This window comes from Bufo bufo, chromosome 1, assembly GCF_905171765.1.
Source record: "Bufo bufo chromosome 1, aBufBuf1.1, whole genome shotgun sequence".
NCBI lineage: Eukaryota > Metazoa > Chordata > Amphibia > Anura > Bufonidae > Bufo > Bufo bufo.
In genome coordinates, this window is record NC_053389.1 from 65,845,999 (window position 1) to 65,866,416 (window position 20,418).

At 48.1% G+C, this 20,418-nt stretch overlaps 1 protein-coding gene across 1 annotated transcript in view; it reads right to left on the bottom strand.

Annotated features, from left to right (window-relative positions):
* The window catches only part of ANAPC4 (anaphase promoting complex subunit 4), a 75,398-nt gene that overhangs the window by 41,678 nt on the left and 13,302 nt on the right, over positions 1 to 20,418 (bottom strand). The window contains exons 7-11 of the mRNA XM_040425568.1: positions 18,986 to 19,027; positions 16,979 to 17,063; positions 13,366 to 13,470; positions 12,845 to 12,928; positions 3,504 to 3,590 (exon numbers count right to left, since the gene is read on the bottom strand). Of these exons, the coding sequence (XP_040281502.1) occupies positions 3,504 to 3,590; positions 12,845 to 12,928; positions 13,366 to 13,470; positions 16,979 to 17,063; positions 18,986 to 19,027 (403 nt within the window). The remainder of the gene's footprint in view (positions 1 to 3,503; positions 3,591 to 12,844; positions 12,929 to 13,365; positions 13,471 to 16,978; positions 17,064 to 18,985; positions 19,028 to 20,418) is intronic.

Here is a 20,418-nt window from a genome sequence, read left to right on the forward strand (position 1 = left end):
AAATCCCTTCCCAGACTCATAGGCTGCTACAATCTTTTTTCTGAAGTCCTCTGACAGCTCTTTTGCTCTCACCATGGTGCTCACTCTCACTTCAACAGTCAGGAGCACACCAAACTAAATGTCTGAGGTTTAAATAGGGCAAGCCTCATTCAACATGCAGAGTAACGATCTACTAATTATGTGCACCTGGTGTGATATACCTGTGTGAGATCTGAGCCAATTTAAGAGGGAATACATGTGAGGGTGTCCTATCTTTTTCCTCAGTTAGAATAGGCATTTTTGTAGAATGACATTTACAGAAGATCTTGAAAAGACTTTTCTTCAGTTTTCTTTGTTTAGTTGGATTACTTTAATCTCTCTGTATTGTTGAAACGGAGATGAAATAACCATTTATTAAAAATGTTACAAAAAACCACATGCTTTCAAAGGGTGTCCTAATTTTTTCACATGACTGTATAATGCATCCATATCACTCAATATATATCAAACCCACACAAATTATTACCACTCATAGCTTTTTGTCTTCCAAGAAAATATGCAATTTCTTTTCCCTTTAAAAATTTAAAAGGGTTTTCCGATGATTTTTAAACTGATGACCTGTCCTGAATGTGATGTCACTGGCCTAGGAAAAGCTGCGAGAAGGCCATGGCTCTCAGAGGACCACCGCTGTCTTTGCAAACAGCTGATCGGCGGAGGTCCTCGGTGTTGGACCCCCACCGATCAGATACTCATGACCTATCTAGAGGATAGGTCATCAGTAATGAAATCTTGGAAAACTCCTTTAAATATTCTGGTTCTGTTTTGATACGACCTGGGCCACAAATTTAAAGTAATGGCCAAAGTATACAACAACCCCTCCCCCACAAAAAATAATATATATGATATATAATTATATATCATATAGGGGTGGGCGATATGGCCTAAAATCTATATTGCGATATAATTTTAAGCATGTGCGATATGCGATATATATTGCGATATATTGTTTTCTATATGGGGGGGGGGGGGTTTTAAACTTTTTATTTAATAACTATTAGCCTCCTTAAGGGCTAGAACCCTTGTCATATTCACCCTAATAGAGTTCTATTAGGGTGAATAGGACTTTACACTCTCCCTGCTGTCCTGTGCTTTGTGCACACAACAGCAGGGAACTCACCATGGCAGCCAGCCTCTGATGTGCCCCCCCAGCCTCTCATGTGCCCCCCCCAGCCTCTCATGTGCCCCCCCCAGCCTCTCATGTGCCCCCCCCAGCCTCTCATGTGCCCCCCCCAGCCTCTGATGTGCCCCCCCCAGCCTCTGATGTGCCCCCCCAGCCTCTGATGTGCCCCCCCCAGCCTCTAATGTGCCCCCCCAGCCTCTAATGTGCCCCCCCCAAAAGCCTCTGATCTGCCCCCCCCAAAAGCCTCTGATCTGCCCCCCAGCCTCTGATCCGCCCCCTCTGGTAACTCAAACCCACCCCCCTCCCTCCCTCCCCAGTATTAATCATTGGTGGCAGTGGCCACAGGGTCCCCCTGACCCTCATCATTGGTGGCAATGGCCACAGGGTCCTTCTCCCCCCCCCCCCCCCCCCCCCCCCCCCATCATTGGTGGCAGTGGGCAGTTCCGATCGGAGTCCCAGCAGTGTAATGCTGGCGCTCCGATCGGTTACCATGGCAGCCAGGACGCTACTGAAGTCCTGGCTGCGATGGTATGTTAGTGAGCAGCATTATACTCAAGTGCGCTGTGGCCGCCGGGCGCTCCTTCTCATAGGTCTGTGCGGCGCATTGCTAATGCTATAAGCATTAGCAATCCGCCGCACAGACAGAAGAAGGAGCGCCCGGCGGCCACAGCGCACGTGAGTATAATGCTGCTCACTAACATACCATGGCAGCCATGACTTCAGTAGCATGACTCCTGGCTGCCATGGTAACCGATCGGAGCCCCAGCATTACACTGCTGGGACTCCGATCGGAACTGCCACTAATGATGGGGGGGAGGAGGGGGACCCTGTGGGATATGGCCGGCACATTCATTGGTGGTGCAGTGGCCACAGTCCCTCCCCTCCTCCTCCTACTCTGTCCTCATTGGTGTTCAGCGGCAGCCGCTCACAGTGGAGAGGGAGGGACTCCCTCCTTCTCCCTCCACTGTGCCGGCCGGCTCAGGAGAAAATGGTGCGCGCAGAGAGAGCGATCATATCGCGGTCCGGCGATATAGGCGATATGGCGAAAATCCATATCGTGGCCCAAATTTATATTGCATATCGCCTATACCGCCCACCCCTAATATCATATATACTATCTTAAGCAGATGTTTCATAAGAGAAAGCCATTCCTGTGTTAGATGTACTTTCAAGAAGGGATGCGTGTAGTTAGAGGTTTTAGTGAGTAGTAGTATTCAGGGGCGGACTGGCCATAGACCCTACCGGGAAATTTCCCGGTGGGCTGATGCCCAGTGGCTGCCTGAGCCCTCCTCACGGCTGCCAGCCATGATAAGTAGTGATCTGACACTCTCCTCCTGACTCCTGAATTCAGCTGTATTGCCATCCTGAGGCAAGTGGCGTAGGAGGACAAAACGTGGCAGCTGGCACTGGCCACCACAGAGGGGCAGCTTCTGGGGAGGTATTTAGTGCTGCTGGGGCAGTATTTTGTGATGCACTGTGATATTTGGCTCTGCTGGGGTGGTATAATGTGTCGCAATATGGTATTGCTGGCCTTCTGTCAATCAGGGCCAAACTACAAAATAGGGACACATGAGAGGGGTTCTGCAGTTTTTTTAAACTGATGATCTATCCCCTGGATAGATCATCGGCATCTGATCGGCGGGGGTCCGACACCCAGGATTCCCGCCGATGAGCTGTTTGAGAAGGCAGCGGCGCTGGCAGTAGCGCCGCGGCCTTCTCACTGTTTACCGCAGGCCCAGTGACGTCACGACTTGTATCAATGGCCTAGGCAGGGCTAAGCTCTGTTCATTTGAATGGAGCTTAGCCCCGCCCAGGCTATTAGTATTAGTCGTGACGTCACTGGGCTTGCGGTAAACAGTAATAGGGCTGCAGTGCTACTGCCAGCGCCGCTGCCTTCTCAAACAGCTGATCGGCGGTGGTCCCGGGTGTCGTACCCCCGCCGATCAGATGCCGATCTATCCAGAGGATAAATCATCAGTTTAAACAAAGTGCAGAAGCCCTTTAAGCCCCCGGTCTGCCCTTGGTTGCATTCCTCATAATATAAGAATTCTGGAGCATCTTTCCTTACAAACCTGTGCTATGCAAAATGGTAACACCCAGCTGTCAACTTATTAACAGGAGGAATACCAGTAGAAAGACATGACGGTTCTAAGAAAAGATGCTCTGGAAGTGTTACTTCATGTCAGGAGAGCAGACATCGTTATCGAAGACATGTTCTTTATCATGCAGGGTGCATCGCACATAAAAGAAATAGCAAGAATCTGACGGCAGATTTTGCTCAATGATTTATTTATTAACTAGTGATCCCTACATAAAACACACACACACACTTGGATGTACTAACCTGTACGAACTTTGTTAACTGAGTATCCATTTGCATTAGAATTTCTTCCCAAGCTTCACACATACAAGTCAGCGATAACTTTATATACTGCACACAATGAAAAGAATATGATTGTTATCGGAAAAATGTGGAAATGGAAATTAAAATGAAAAAAAAAAAAAACCTCCTCAACATTTGTTTCAGCTTGCTACCCGTCTGACCCTTGCTTTAGGGCTCATATTCATGAACATATAACCTTCCGAGTTGTAGAGAGCGGTGATAACAGCGCCCACTTCTGTAAATCTGTACGGGGAAGGCATTTTCTTGGTTTCATATGGAAAGAAACGTGCCATGTTCCACCGGAGGCTTCATTATGAATCTATTCTCCCCCTAGAAGCATTGCTTGTTTACACGGGCCAATTTTGAAAGAGATTGTCGGGAAGAAAGCGTTCCTTCCCAGCAATCGTCTGCCGTGATCTCCTCCACAGTATAGGTAAGAGCGATCGCTAATGAAATTGCTCGTTCCCATACAGACGGATTGTTTGTTGGCCGCAGAGGCTGCTTACACAGCACGACCTGCTGCCTGCAGACAATGATTTTTGTCACCACATGACTGATGCGATTAACCCAATGAATGAGTGTTCCGCTCGTTCATCGGGTAATCGGCGGCACCTTTTGTACTGCCAGATAATCGCCAACGAGCGTTTGTTATCTGTTGGATTCTCGGCCCGAGGAAAGGGCCTTTAGAGGTGTACAGTACTCCCTGAAGATACAATGGCGTCGGGACACGATATTTTCAGCATACAATGCTTTTTTCTGGGCCATTGTATCTTGAAACTGAACTTAAAGGGTTATTCCCATCACAGACAATGGGGGCATATCGCTAGGATATGCCCCCATTGTCTGATAAGTGCAGGTCCCGCAACTACACCGAGAACGGAGCGGGGAAAGTGCGGTACGCTTCCATTCACTTGTAGTGGGCAATTCCCTGGTAAAACACCTGTATTGGCTGTCTAGTAGCTTCTCAGTACAGTGCAGCATTAGGGTCAGTTCACACACCGTTTTTTGGCGCTGATTTTGGAGCGTTTTTTGCCTCAAAACAGCCTCACATTCATTTCAATGGAAAGCAGCTTTGTATTAAACTGAACATCCATTGGTTAAAAAAAGAAGCGGCAAAATACAGCTTCAAATATCACAGGAAACAACATGTGAAAAAATGCGCTGAACTGGTCTGTACTGCCCTCTGTCTGTGCCAGGGTGAACTGCTCCTTTGGACACCGGGTGAGGACATGGTACACTGAACTACAAGGGATCCTGAAGAAGTTTGTGTCTTCGATGAGAGTAACTTCCAGCATCTATTCCTGACTGTTATACGTAGGACTTGCTTTATGTATCGTAGGTATCTGCTTACTTTTCCTAAATCTTCATTTTCTCTTATCTTGGGATGACATTTTTGAGGCTTTGGGACCAATTACCAGTTTTCCATAGAGTTATGGACTCAAGTTACAAATGTTTCAACATACAATGGTCGTCCCGGAACCAATTCATATTGTAAATTTAAGGGACTGCTGGGGAAATCCATTATACTGCGTCATACTATGGTGTTAGGCGGACATCACTTAACATTTTCTTGCCACAAACAAGAACTGGATCCAAAATTCAAGAAGGGTACAAACCTTCAAAGGGTGCCTATCATTTTATAAAACCTCTGACATGTCATAGTGGATTATCAGAGGTTCTGATCACTGAGGTCTGGATGGTTGCAAAAAAGAAAGGGCCGAAGCCTCTAGCTAAGCTCTGTGGCCCTTCTTTTCGGATTGCACGTTCGGCTCTCTGAGCAAAGCCAATCTATGGATCCATAGACGATCTATTGACTTTCTATGGATCTGTAGGTCTCTGAGGATGGCCGAATAAAGCTGGTCAGAAACAAAAGGGCACAATTCCCAAATGAGATCTTCTGCCCCTTTCATTCAGCAAATGGCAGTTATCATTATTATTTATTATTAAAGCACCCTTCATTCCATGGCGCTGTACATATGATAAGGGGTGCACATACATAATACAGACAATTGCACTAAGCATGAACATGATGAGTTACAGGGTATACATGGTATGGGAGAAGGACACAATAGGTGCGGGTGAAGCTGGTCATGGCGGTATAGAGGCAGCAGGGTCACTGTTTGTAGGCTTGTCTGATGAGGTGGGTTTTCAGGTTTCTTTTGAAGGATTCCACTGTAGGTGAGAGTCTGATATGTCGGGGTAGCGAGTTTCAGAGTATGGGGGATGCACGGGAGAAATCTTGGAGGTGATTGTGGGAAGAGGTGATAAGAGGAGAGAAGGAGGTCTTGTGAGGATCGGAGATTGCGTGTGGGGGTGTATCGGGAAAGTAGCTCAGAGATGTAGGGAGGGGACAGGTTGTGGACGGCCTTGTATGTATTTGTTAGAAATTTTTAACTGAATTTGCTGGGAAATAGGTGAACCAGTGAAGGGATTGGCAGCGGAGTAGCGGGGTGAAAGGTGGATTATTCGGGCAGCAGAGTTTAGGATAGATTGGAGTGGTGCGAGAGTTCTAGATGGAAGGCCACAGAGGAGAGAGTGTTGCAGTAGTCTAGGCGGGAGATGATGAGGGCATGTACAAGCAATTTTTGCAGACCCTTGGTTGAGGAAAGCGTGGATGCGGGAGATATTTTTGAGTTAGAGGCGGCAGGTGGTGGAAAGGGCTTGGATGTGCGGTCGGAAGGAAAGGGCAGAATCCAAGGTCACTCCAAGGCAGCGGACTTGGTTGACCGGGGAGAGTGTGGAGCCATTGATCGTGATAGATAGGTCTGTTGGGGATGTTGAGCAAGATGGGGGAAAGATGATGAATTCTGTTTTATCCATGTTAAGTTTTAGAAAGCGAGAGGAGGAGGAGGATAACGAGATTTTTGTGAACTCACCTGTAAAATCTCTTTCTCGCTTTATTCATTGGGGGACACAGGACCGTGGGTATAGCTTGCTGCTGCCACTAGGAGGCGACACTAGGCTGAAAGCTGTTAGCTCCTCCCCTGCAGGCTATACCCCCTCCAGCCTGGAGAGAGCATATCAGTTTGTGCTTCAGCAGTAGGAGAAACAGTACCGAAACAAAACACAACCAGTAAGGACCACTGCCCAACAAAAAAACCAAACCGGACACCAGCCCCAACCGGCAACTCGGACCCACTGGCCTCATAATAAAAGAAAAAATGGGTGGGTGCTGTGTCCCCCAATGAATAAAGCGAGAAAGAGATTTTACAGGTGAGTTCACAAAAATCTCGTTTTCTCGCTCATATCATTGGGGGACACAGGACCGTGGGACGTCCTAAAGAAGTCCCCGGGGCAGGAAACAACCACTGGCCCAGAACAAAACCAACTCCTTCCGGTAAGACACTACACTGCGGCCTGCAAAACTCTGCGGCCAAGAGCAGCATCCGCCGAGGCGAAAGAATGCACTCGGTAAAATTTCGTGAAGGTGTGTAAAGAGGACCAAGTCGCTGCCTTACACAATTGAGACGCCAAAGCGTGGTGAAGGTGAGCCCAAGAAGCCCCGACCGCCCTGGTAGAGTGAGCCGTGATAGCGGGAGGAGGAACCTTGCCCTTAGAGCGGTAGGCCTCTGCAATGGCCGATCTAATCCACCGAGCAATCGTCACCTTCGAGGCTGCCAAACCTTTACGAGGACCTTCCGAGATTACGAACAGGGAGCCCGTATGTCTAAAAGGGGCCACCACTGCCAGGTAGATCCGCAAGGCCCGTACCACATCCAGACGGTGTAGAGCCACCTCCCTAGGATGAGAAGGCTCAGGGCAAAAAGAGGGCAGAACAATGTCCTCATTAACATGAAACGCTGACACCACCTTCGGCAGGAAGGACGGCACTGTCCGGAGTACTACCTTGTCTTGATGAAACACCAAGAAAGGGCTCTTTTGACGAGAGAGCCGCCAGTTCCGACACCCGCCGGATGGAGGTAATTGCAACCAGAAACGCAACCTTCCATGAAAGCATGCGAAGGGAGACTGATCGCAGAGGTTCAAATGGCTCGGACTGGAGCGCTACCAGCACCAGATTCAGGTCCCAGGAATGCAACGGTGGCCGATAAGGGACTGCGGTGTGAGCCACTCCCTGTATGAAAGTCTTGACCGGACCCAACACCGCCAGTGTACGCTGGAAAAAAATGGAAAGAGCAGAAACCTGACCTTTCAGCGAACTAAGAGCTAGTCCCAGCTCTAAACCCGCCTGAAGGAAAGCCAGCACCGTAGGGAGGGAAAACTGCCTGGGAGGAAGATCCCTGTCCTCACAGAATTTGAGGAAAGATTTCCACGTCCGATAATAGATCTTGGCGGAGGAGGGCTTCCTAGCCCTAATCATCGTGCGAACAACCGCATCGGAGAAACCCCTTTGCTTCAACAGGAAGGTTTCAATAGCCACGCCGTTAAACGTAGCGTATTTAAACCCTGGTGGAAGACTGGGCCCTGTGAGAGCAGGTCGGGCCTCAGTGGAAGGGGCCACGGCACGTCTCCCAGAAGAAGAATGAGCTCTGAGTACCAAGCTCGACGAGGCCAGTCTGGGGCGATCAGAAGCGTCTGAATGCCCTCCATCCTGATTCTGGTAGGAGCGGTAACGGAGGGAACACGTACAGAAACGTAAAGTTGTCCCACGGAGCCACGAGGGCGTCCACGTCGTACGCCATCGGATCTCTTGCGCGAGACAGAAAGCACGGGAGTTTGTGATTTAGCCTGGACGCCATCAGATCCACTTCCGGGCGTCCCCACCGGAGACAAAGGTCCTCGAACACCTCCGGATGGAGAGACCACTCCCCCGAGTCCACTGTCGTTCGGCTGAGGAAGTCCGCTGTCCAATTGTCCACACCCGGGATGAATATAGCCGAGATCACCGGAACATGGGCTTCCGCCCACTGCAGAATCCTTGCGGCCTCGTTCATCACCGTCCCGCTGCGAGTCCCCCCTTGGTGGTTGATATAGGCAACCGCTGTGGCGTTGTCCGACTGTATCCTGACCGGACGGCCCTGCAAGTAGGGGGTCTAATGGCAGAGGGAGAGGTAGATGGCCCGGAGCTCCAGTATATTGATAGGTAGTTTGGACTCCGACGGAGACCAAACGCCTTGGGCTGTCCGGGTACCGAAGACCCCTCCCCAGCCGCGGAGGCTGGCGTCGGTCGTGACCACCGTCCATGACACTGGGAGGAAGGACTTCCCCGAGGACAGGTGGTCCGGTACCATCCACCAGCCAAGAGCCGCGCGCACTGGGTGGGACAGAGAGATCCTGAGGTCCAGAGAATCCTGGGACTTGTCCCAGGAGGACAAAATGAGCCTCTGAAAATCCCTGGTGTGGAACTGGGCGAATGGAATCGCCTCGAAGGAGGCCACCATCAGGCCCAGTACTCGCATGCAGCTGCGAATCGACACCCTGTGGCGCTGAATGAGCAGACGCACCGTCCTCTGAATGTCCGATCTCTTGTCCAGTGGTAGACGCACCACGGCAGCCTCAGAGTCCAGTGTCATGCCCAAGAATCTGATCTGAGTGGTGGGAGACAGGCGTGTGAGGGTGCTCATCGTAATCTGAAGACTCTCTTCGCATTGAGCCGCTGTAGGTGCCTTGATTAAGATGTCGTCCAGATACGGGAGAAGAGTAATGTCTCTGGACCGCAGAATCCCCAGAAGAGGGGCAAGAACTTTTGTAAATACTCGCAGGGCCGTTGCCAGACCGAACGGCAGAGCGACGAACTGGTAATGAGCTGCCTGGATGGCAAATCGAAGGAACCGTTGGTGGGCTGTGGCGATGGGGATGTGGAAATATGCATCCTGGATGTCTAAGGACACCATGTGCTCCCCTTTCACCAGTGAAGCAACCACGGAACGGAGGGACTCCATCCTGAACCTTTGAACCCGCAGATAACGGTTCAACAGTTTTAGGTCCAGCACTGGCCTCACATCGCCCTCCTTTTTGGGGACCACAAACAGGTTGGAATAAAAACCCGTAAACCGCTCCTCCAAGGGGACAGGGGAAATCACCCCCGTGAGAGAAGTGACTGGACTGCGTGCAAAAGAGCCGCGGCCCGAATGGGATCCCTGGAGGGCTGGGAGAGGAAGAAGCAGTTGGGGGGAAGAGACCTGAACTCTATTTTGTAGCCCGAGGAGACAACCTCGAGCGCCCATGCGTCCGGAATATGGGCGTGCCAAAACTCCTGAAACAGGAGAAGACGCCCCCCCACCAGTGAGGGTGGGGACAAACCTTCATGCTGAAGGCTGCTTACCTGGGGCTGTGCGAGGCTGCTGAGGCCGCGGACGGTCCTTTCCGCCGATCCTGATTGGGCGGCCCCGCCGCTGAGGTGGGTGCTGAACGGGTGCCCGAAAAGCCGCTTTGCCCTGGGTTGGGGCAGATGGGTGCTTTTTCCACCCGTAGCCTCCGAAATAATCTCATCGATTTGGACCCAAATAGCCGAGACCCCGAGAACGGAAGCCTCAACAGGGAGCGCTTAGATGAGGAATCGGCTTTCTAGGCCTTGAGCCACAACTCCCGGCGGATGGAAGTGGCGAGAGCTGAGGAACGGGCGATCATAGTCCCAGCATCCAGAGCCGCTTCACAGAGGTATTTCCCTGCCTGAGAAATTTGGAGCGCTGACGATTGAAGTTCAGCGGGAGGGAGGTCGGACGTTATGTCCTGGTTCAAACGGAGGGACCACTCCGAAACAGCTTTGGCTACCCAGGCAGAGGCGAAAATCGGCCGCAATGCCGAACCGCTCGCCGTAAAGATCGACTTAGAGAGTGACTCTATGCGGCGGTCCACTGGATCCTAGAGGGACGAGCCATCCGCCACCGGGATGGTAGTGAATTTTGCCAAGCGAGCAAACGGTGGGTCCACCTTCGGTGAGGAGGACCATTTGTCCACGGACTCGCGTGGAGAAGGGTAGAGTAGGTCTAGGCGTTTCGGAATAATGAAACGCAAACCTGGCTGGTCCCAAGCCTTCGTGACAACGATAGAAAAATCGTTGTGTAGTGGGAACGATTTGGGGTTCTGCTTCGTACGCAGAAATGACACCCCTTGTTGGCTAGTGGAGGGAAGGTCCTCCTGAACCTGGAAGGTGTCCCTTATTGCCGATATCAGGCTATCCACCATGGATGCAATCTAAGAAGAGTGCTCCGGATCCATATCTGCATCCGAATCCCCAAGCTCTCCTTCTGACAGTGCGTCGCCTAAAAGGGAGGACGCCTGTGAATGGGATCCAGGAGCAGGGGGGGATGCTGAAGCGTCAGAGGAACGGGTGCCTGCTCTGGGGCGCTTACTAGGAAGTCTGCCTCTGGTTTGTGCGCTATGCGACTGTGCGGGTTGCGCCGGTGGTGATTTCTCTACCAAACGACCCAGCAATGAAAGGGTGGAATGGGAGATTTTTGAGAGGTCTTCCACTGCCCGTGACAGGGACCTTGCCCAGTCTGGTTCCCCCTGGACAGGCCGCTCCAGGGCTTCTGTGGGCTGTTGTGCCCTAGGGGGATAGCTCTGTGCAGGTTTCTGACATGCAGAGCACAGTGATAGTGACTGACTACGAGGGAATTTCTCCGAACATAAGGAGCAGGCATAGTAAGTGGTCCTACAGGGTGCCTGGTGGGGGTCAGTGGCCGGGTCAGACATGGTCAAATCTCCTGCTGGATGGGGGTATCGATTGCCTACCAGTATGGAGGTCCCAGGTCCTGTGTCCTACCCACGCAGCGCCGAGGAAGAATCAGGAAGCTGAATCAGGGCGGGAGAATAAGCCACCCCCCCTTCCAGCTCGGGAACGGCAAGTCACGCCCCCTTCCAGCCCGGGAACGGCGAGCCACGCTCCCTTCCAGCCCGGGAACGGCAAGCCACTCCCCCTTCCAGCCCGGGAACGGCAGCCTAATGCTGAAGTGAGGTCAGAATGCCTATGTTCCCCATGTCCGGCCCTGACCACAGCGGTACTGGAACCGCTGCGGCTGAAAGGTAATGCCCGGCGCCCCAATCTGCAATACGTTCCCCCCCATGCGGCGAGAGCAGTGAGGCCGGAGATCGGGCTGACGGACGGACGGGCGGGCGGGTGGGGGGTGGAAGATGGAGGAGTTCTCCTGCAGCTAGGGGGATGAAGCAGATTACTTACCTGTCTTCATCTGTGTTCTTCACCCTATGATGCAACACCAGCAGGGCCACCCTATGACCGCTGGCACCATGCGACAGGGGTCCGGGCAGAGAAGGGCTGAAGAGAGGGTGGCCCTCTTGCTGGGGGGAAGCAGGGGAGCGAGGCTGCCCTGGTCCACTTTGCCTTCTTGGGGGAGGCAAGGCGGTGACTTAGATACACCGGCCAGCCTCCCGGGGATACAGGGACGCAGGCGACCCTGTGCCCCCTTCCAGTAGTCTGTGAATTAAAGATAAAAATAATAAAATCAAAAGAAAAAATAGCAGGGAGGTCTGCCTCCTACGACACTAAGCTAAAAACTGAAATGCTCTCTCCAGGCTGGAGGGGGTATAGCCTGCAGGGGAGGAGCTAACAGCTTTCAGCCTAGTGTCGCCTCCTAGTGGCAGCAGCAAGCTATACCCACGGTCCTGTGTCCCCCAATGATATGAGCGAGAAATAGAAGATATTATTGTGGAATTCTGGATAATAAGGTGGTGATGTCCGGACCAGAGAGGTAAATTTGTGTGTCGTCAGCATAAAAGTTATACTGAAAGCCATGGGAGATACATCATTATGTAGCTACAGCTAAAGGGGTTCTGCGGGCTTTTAATATTGATGACCTATCCTCAGGATAGCGCCGCCTCCTCTTCACTGTTTACCTTCTCGCCGTCGCCCCTGCAGCGGTGAACAGGTGTAATTACACCTAACCTTCCCATTCATTGTATAGGAGCGATCAGTCCCATTGAAATAAATGGGACAGCTCGGGTGTAATTACACCTGCTCACTGCTGCAGAGGCGACGGCGAGAAGGTAAACAGTGAAGAGGAGGCAGCGCTGGCACGGCGCGCGCCTCCTCTTCAAATAGCTGATCGGCGGGTGTGCCGGGTGTCGACCCCCGCCGATCTGATATCGATGACCTATCCTGAGGATAGGTCATCAATATTAAAAGCCCGGAGAACCCCTTTAATACAAAGCACTTACTAACGTACTGTGATTTCCACATTGCCACCTATGGACAATCACAATACATTGCCTTGTATTAACTTTCTCTACATGATAAATGCCATTTTCTGACGTGCGACAACCCCTTTAACTGTAGTGCTTGAACCCACATTAAAACTGCATGAACACATCAGCAGAGGTGGAGCTACACTGTAATAATGACACAATGCCAGGGTTCAAGCAGGCTACTTAGAAAAACCTACCTGAAGAAGGGTCGAAATGTGGGTAAACTTTCTCGCCATTCGGGTGACCTCTGGTAAATATTCAGACAGTAAACTGGTATCCAGCTGTGAAGGAAACAAAAGGGGGTCATTTACCATTCTGAAATTCTCCTAAATTAGGTGTATTTCTGGCGCAGATGGCGGTGCAAAGGTTAGTTGCCCCGCTATCTGTGACTTCTCCCCGCTCACGCCAGGTCTAAAATTGTGGGCATGGCGTGGGCAGGCTCATTCATCACTTTCTAAGCCTGTTTTAGGAGTAGAAAATGGTCTAAATGTAAGACAGATTGGAAGATGTCCTACATTTAGAATTAGCGTTGGATGCGCCAAAATTATTAAGAGGCCTGCACCTCTTTATAACTTCGGCGGAACCACCGCCAGCGCCTTTATTAAGACCGGCGTACAAAACTCCGGTCTTAATAAACGTGCCCCAATGGATGTTTTAGTGAGCCAGGAAGCAGTATAAAAAGCAAGCTGTCCTTCCTGTAAAGGACACGACCACTCACCTGGAAGTAGGTGACCACAGGAGTGGTGCTTGTTTTCAGCTCAGTAATTACAGAAAGGGATTTTAAGTCACTGGACAGGCACAATCCAAGACAAGACCCAAACACCTGAAAGTCGAAATGAGACAAACATAATTGGCACATGAATGTTAAATCCCTCCATGAACAATGTGCAGAGAAGATGGCGCCATTTCATGTGCTGCACTGAGAGAACATAGCAAAGTGGCAGAGTAGTCAAAACTGTTCACATAAAGAGGTTGGACCCCCCGCCGATCTGATACGGATGACCCATCCTGAGGATAGGTCATCAATATCAAAATCTTGGAAAACCCTACATGTACGGCGCTAGAGCGATGTGCAAACATGGCGCCTGCTCGCATGTGCAGCGGGCATCATGGCCGGCAGATCTCTGCTGTTTCATACAGCAGAGACCTGCGACTAATTACCGTGACCGGCAATAATGCCGATCGCGGTAATTAAATGCTTTAGATGCCGTGACCAAGTGAGGTCACGGCATCTAAATGTGCAAAAACAGATGGCAGGCCAGGATAAGAAATTAGCAAAATTGACTTTCAATGGCAAATATAAAATCCCTGAAAGAACAAAATTAAAAATTTAAAAAACATAATAAGCTCATATATGAGCCACAAAATTATCACAAAAATTTGTAATTTAAAAAAATAAATATATATATATTTAAAAGTTTTAATCACCCCCCCTTTCCGTATAATTAAAAAATAAATACCTAAATAACAATAAATATAAACATCATGGGTATCACTGCGACTGAAAACGCCCATATAATTTAGGCTATGTTCACATCAGCGTTCAGCCTTTTCGTTCTCCTGCTCCGTTATAGGAGCAGGAAAACGGAAAGGACGGATTCGGCTCATAACTGAGCCAAACGGAGCCTGCGGACCTCATAGACCCCCATAGACTATAATGGGGTCCGTTAGGTTTCCGCTCAGAAGATGATTTTGGAGCGGAGACAAAAGTTGTGCATGCAGGACTTTTGTCTCCGCTCCAAAATCATCTTCTGAGCGGAAACCTAACGGACCCCATTATAGTCTATGAGATCCGTAGGCTCCGTTCGGCTCAGTTATGAACCGAATCCGTCCTTTCCGTTTTCCTGCTCCTATAACGGAGCAGGAGAACGGAAAGGCTGAACGCTTATGTGAACATAGCCTAAAAGAGGGAAAAATAATTCCAATATGGCGAATGGTGTGGCGATTTGCCATTTTTTCATTGCTACTCTTACAAAAAAATTTTTGGGTAAAATGTGATCAAAAAGTCACGCACACTCCAAATTGGCATCAATAAAAAGTACAGATTGTTCCGCAAAAATTAGCCCCTAAACAGCTCAGTAGACATAAGTATAAAAAAGTTATGGGGGTCAGAATATGGTGATGTAAAAAAATAAACACCTATACATATGGGGTATCGTTGTAATTGTACTGACCCAGAGAATGAAGGGCATGGGTCAGTTTTGCCGTAAACGAAACGCCGTGGGAACAAAACCCATAAAACGGTGGAGGGATTGCATTTTTTTTCCAATTCCCACTACATTTTATGCCATAATTAATGGTGGCATTACAAAGTACAACTTGTCCCGCAAAAAATAAGCCCTCATACAGCTATGTGACCGGAAATATAAATGAAAACGCAAAAACCTCCGGTAGCCAAGAGTTAAGAAATAGTCCTCTCCTCACAGCTTACCAAGCACAGCGCCATCCATTGTATAGTGGTTGTGTTTGGTATTGCAGCTCAGCCCCATTCACTAGAATAGGAATGAGCGGCACCTAGGTCATATGACCGATGAAGGTGACAATACTAGCCTAGAAAGAGATTGTGGCGCTGCAGGCCTCTTCAAACAGCTGATTAACAGGATTTCTGGGTGTTGGAGCCCCTCTAATTTGATATTATGTATCCTGAGGATACGTGATCGATATCAGAATCTCGGAAACCCCCTTTAAGAAATCTCAGCAGAAATCCTCCCAACACCTGTATGGAGTATGCATGTTCTCATATCGACATGTTCTTCTCCAATGGGTGCTTCAGTTTCCTAAAACACTCCAAGAATTTATGTCAGGGTCCGTGGACATGGCATGGACCATGTACGGCTGCAGAGCGAGTCCTTATGTGTCCATATTGCACAGCTATAGCTGCTTCATGTGCTGCCGTATGGTGCCTCCATTATCAATGCTTCTAGGAAAGAATACCTGTGTAATCTGGCACGTACGGGGCATGAACCTACAGATTATGGCCACTTGTGTGGTAAATCCATGGCATTTACAGTAGCAGCAAAGTTTCCACAATGACACCCGCACATAATCTGACATGCAGTCTGGATTTTAAATCTGTAGCCTGCTCCACTTCTGTTGCAAATTTCAGCCTTTGCAACGCAAAGACGGAAATCTATGGCAAATCCATGCAGCAATTTTTTTTTGCAGTTTTAAACCAAAGTCAGAAGTGGATCCACAAGGAAGGTTACCTGTAAAGAAAAGACTGACACTTCTCCCCTCCTTTGTATACACTCCTGTTTAGGCTCAAAGAAAAATATGTAAGGGGACCTAATGCTTTGCTGATACCACGAAGAATCGGCTCTACTTGGCTTTTCCAGCAGGCGGAATAGGGATCCACACGCTGGAAAAGTCTGATAAGCGCTGCTGCACTTTTGTGGTTTCAGCAAAGTTTAGGTACCCTTTAAATGGCCACTAACTTTTCACACAACTTTGCATGAACCAATATTACAAGCGACCATAAGAAACTATGTAATATGTTTTATCAGAGAGAAATATCTAGTTCTGTTATCAGCTGTCTATCTCTCTGCCCCACTATTTGCTAAATGCTTCTCTCTTTGAAATTTGCTTTGAATGCACCCAGGACTGAAGCAGATCATAGTAGGGTCAGATTACACATGTCAACACAAGTCAATGGAGAGGGGTGGGGGGAGAAGTGAGCAGGAACTTAAGAGACACGCACAGGAAGAGAGACTGCTTCAGCTAAGTAGGAAGTTTATATCTCATACCAAGTGCTTTCTTCACAACCATACAGGTCAGTACTACTCTGTAATGTCATCCATCATCATTGGGCTGCTTCTGAGTGCGTAAGAGAACGTTAGGAAGCAGATTCTCCTCTACTTTCTGTATGCAGTGGATGGCAACTAGTCTCCACCCACCAGATCTAGGAGAACTGCAAACTAGAGATTCAGAATGCACAGATAGAAGTGATAACGGACAGAAATCGTGTTATAATTTCCCCCTGTAAACATTGTATTATTCATTAATGCAAAGTGAGTTGAAAGGTTAGGTATGCTTTAAAGCAAACTATGGGAGCTGTATTAAGGCTCTGTACAATACAAATCGATAAAAGGCAAAATGCATGAGCTCTTAGAATTGTATGGTGTAGAGGGTGAGAAACACCGGGAAATGGGATACGTGTTCAGAGGACAGTGCTGAGAATATCAAATCAATAAAGGCTTATGGTGTGCGCCTTGCTGAAAAAAAAAAAAAAAAACAGATCTGTGGATAGGCATGCAGTAAAAGACATCACATGCTTACGTAAACTGCACAAGAAAAAAATATAAGGATACGTTACACAGTGTTAAATATAATACCTCTACGATTGTTGCGATCTTGTACATCCCATACGCATAGATCTCGATCTCTCCCGAGACTCCACCAAGGACTAAAGCATTAAGTCTTACAGAACAAAAGGAAAGAATATTAACATCTGACTGCAGAGACACATTGCTAGTAAATTTTTGTAAAGATAAAGTACCAGTGATGCCCATCACCATCTACTGATGGATCTAGTAAATTTAATAGAATTTGTAAAAAAAAACAAGGGAGGGCAAAGCTTAAAGTGTAACTTTCATTCTTTTTTTTATTTTTGTAATGTATAGAGCAAAAACACAGAAATACAGTGGCAATTCTGGAGGAGCTGCTCAACCCCTAACACTGTGGCGTGTCTTTCATTAGGGGAGCAGCCCCACCGAATGTGGACCACAGCAGACGACTATCCCCAGCAAAATATGCATACAATGGAGGATGTCGGCGCGGTCCACATGCACCACAAAAGCATCCTACACCAAAATGTAGCAAATAATCATATGAAACACAGAGAGAGAATGCACCAAACGGATATGCCACTGACTATACTGGCAAGTCATAAATGCAGGTATAAAAAGCTGAGACTTTCGCCAATATATTCCTGTCAGGAAAATATCGGAGCCCATCATGCACCACGTCACGGTCACTCAGCATGGCAGAGGTGCATGATGGGCTCCGATATTTTCCTGACAGGAATATATTGGCGAAAGTCTCAGCTTTTTATACCTGCATTTATGACTTGCCAGTATAGTCAGTGGCATATCCGTTTGGTGCATTCTCTCTTGTAATGTATAGGGGCAGTGATGCTGACCATTTTTGTAATATACTTTAATTACTAAAATCATGGATTTTTATTAGAAAAATAGCTCTAAAATGGCCCATTAGAGCCTTAGCAACGCTCCTCTGTCTTCTGTTTTAATAACAATGGAGACTTGCTAACACTGTGTTATGTAAACAGAAGACAGGAGCATTGCTAAGGCTCAATATGGGTCATTTTAGAGCTATTTTTCGAATAGAAATGTACAATTTCAGTAATTAAAGTATATTACAAAAATGGTCAGTATCACTGCCTCTATACATTACAAGAATAAAAAAAATGAATGACAGTTACACTTTAACTATATGGGATAGTGGAGAGATCTAGATCTAGATTACTGGCTATGTAACATGGCACTATAGATACATAAATACAGATAAACATATTTAATTAATATTTTATTCAGTTTTGCATGAGTGGAAGGTGGTCCCAGCTGGGGTGTAAATATACTGTGCATATAGCATACAGCGAAGACCAAAAAAGCCAAGCAAGGGTCCTTTGGATTAAGCAGGAAAAATAATATCATCATCTATCCCTAGGATTGGTGACACACATGATTACTGGGGCCCTACTGCTGGGACTCCCACTAATCACTAGAACGAGGAGTTTGGATGCAGCTGTGGTCACACTTGTCCTGTGGCTCCAGTCAATGTCTGTAGGCGCTCATTCAGACGGCTGTATGTTTTGTTCCACATTTTTGTAGGAACAGGTGCGGACCCAGTCATTTCAATGGGACTGCAAAAGATGCGAACAGCACACAGTTCCATTCCGCTGCACCGCAAAAAATAGAGAACGTGTGTGTGAGTAAAACAGCTCCGTGGCCCTGTTCAAGTCTATGGATCCGCAAAAAACGGAATGCATACAGAACAACTGAAACATATATTCCGTTTTTTGCGGACAGACTGAACTGTCCGCAAAAAAAAACAAGCCGCATTGTTACCGACCGCAAAAAAAAAAATGTACGGCCGTCTGAATGAGCCCTAGGGCTGAGAAATATAGCCAAGTGCTGTACTCGACTATTTCCGTCAGTCCCATAGACAATGAATGGAGCTGTAGAGCGCATGTGTGACCACCGCTCCATTCAAGCAGCGGTCAGACCCTAGCAATCCTATATTTATCACCTATCCTGCAATAACCGAAACAAGGAGAGCACAGGCTAGGACGATTTATGGAAATTGTCATCGCGTTCACCTACCGAACATCTCCCAAAAGCTTCATTTCATCAGATTTCTCCTCACTGTGACATAACAAAAACATAGGGAACAGTAAGTCACACTTCTGACACTAAATACTGTATAACGCGGTATCAGGTGAGACTCCCACAACAGACAACCAGTTCACCTGGGAGTATTTGCTCTAGTGATGGCATTAGAGGATCGCGTGCACCGATGTGACAGAACATCAGAGCAGCGTGGCTGCAGGAGGCTGACTGTTAAGAGGCCGTTTAATGTTTTAGCAGCATAACCTTGTGGCAGATTGCAATGACAATGCAGTTTATGGATTAAACAGCTGCTTTTATCAAGATTTCAGCCGTGTACGTGTCTCCCTGCGCAGCCAGGCAGTAAGGCGATAAGGATTGTGTCAGGATGGGTTTAGGAAAAAACTGATGGATTTGCAGTCAAGCTCAATCAGTTTTGTCTGCGACTGCGCTCACTGTTTTTTTTCCATCCGGATTGTATCTCGATTCAATGCGTTTTTGACACGTGTAAAAAAAAAAAAAAAAATCTAAAGAATAACAATTTACATCTCCCAGCAGCCATCAGTGGAAAACACATTTGCACGCAAGTCCCATTCACTTCTATGGAGCCAGAGCGGTGTGGAAAACGCACAGTATAGAAGATGCTGCGATTTTTCCTCAACGCACAGAGCCTTAGAAATGAATGGGTCAGGATTCAGGCCGGATGCCATCCATCCGGATGGAAAACCCTCTTGTGTGAAGGAGCACAAATGTAGCACAAGTCCGCTCAGCAGAGATTTACAAGGTCACATTCACATGTGGCAAATTCATTGTGTGAATGAGAATGAAGTCTAAGGACACTTTCACACTAGCGTTTTTCTTTTCCGGTATCGGGTTCCGTTCTAGGGGCTCAATACCGGAAAATAACTGATCAGTTTTATCCTAATGCATTCTGAATGGAGAGAAATCCGTTCAGGATGTCTTCAGTTCAGTCACTCTTACGGTATTTGGCCGGAGAAAATACCGCAGCATACTGCAGTATTTTCTCCGGCCGAAATTCCGGAACACTCGCATTAATTGCATTGAAATGTATTAATGCCGGATCCGGTACCAAGTGTTCCGGAAAAATGGTTTCCCGGTCTGAGCATGGGCAGACCTTTAAAAATGCGAAAAAAATAATACTGGATCCGTTTTTTTCCGGATGACACCGAAGAGACGGATCCGGTATTTCAATGCATTTGTCAGACGGATCCGCATCTGGATCCAGAAACAAATGCTATCCATCTGCATACGAATTTCCGGAGCCGGCAGACAGTTCTGGCAACGGAACTGCCTGCCGGAATCCACTAACGCAAGTGTGAAAGTAGCCTAACAAAATCTCTGTCACATGCTACAGAAAAAATTGTCAAATTGCCAAAATCTGCATCATGCTGTCGCAGATTTCTTCTGGG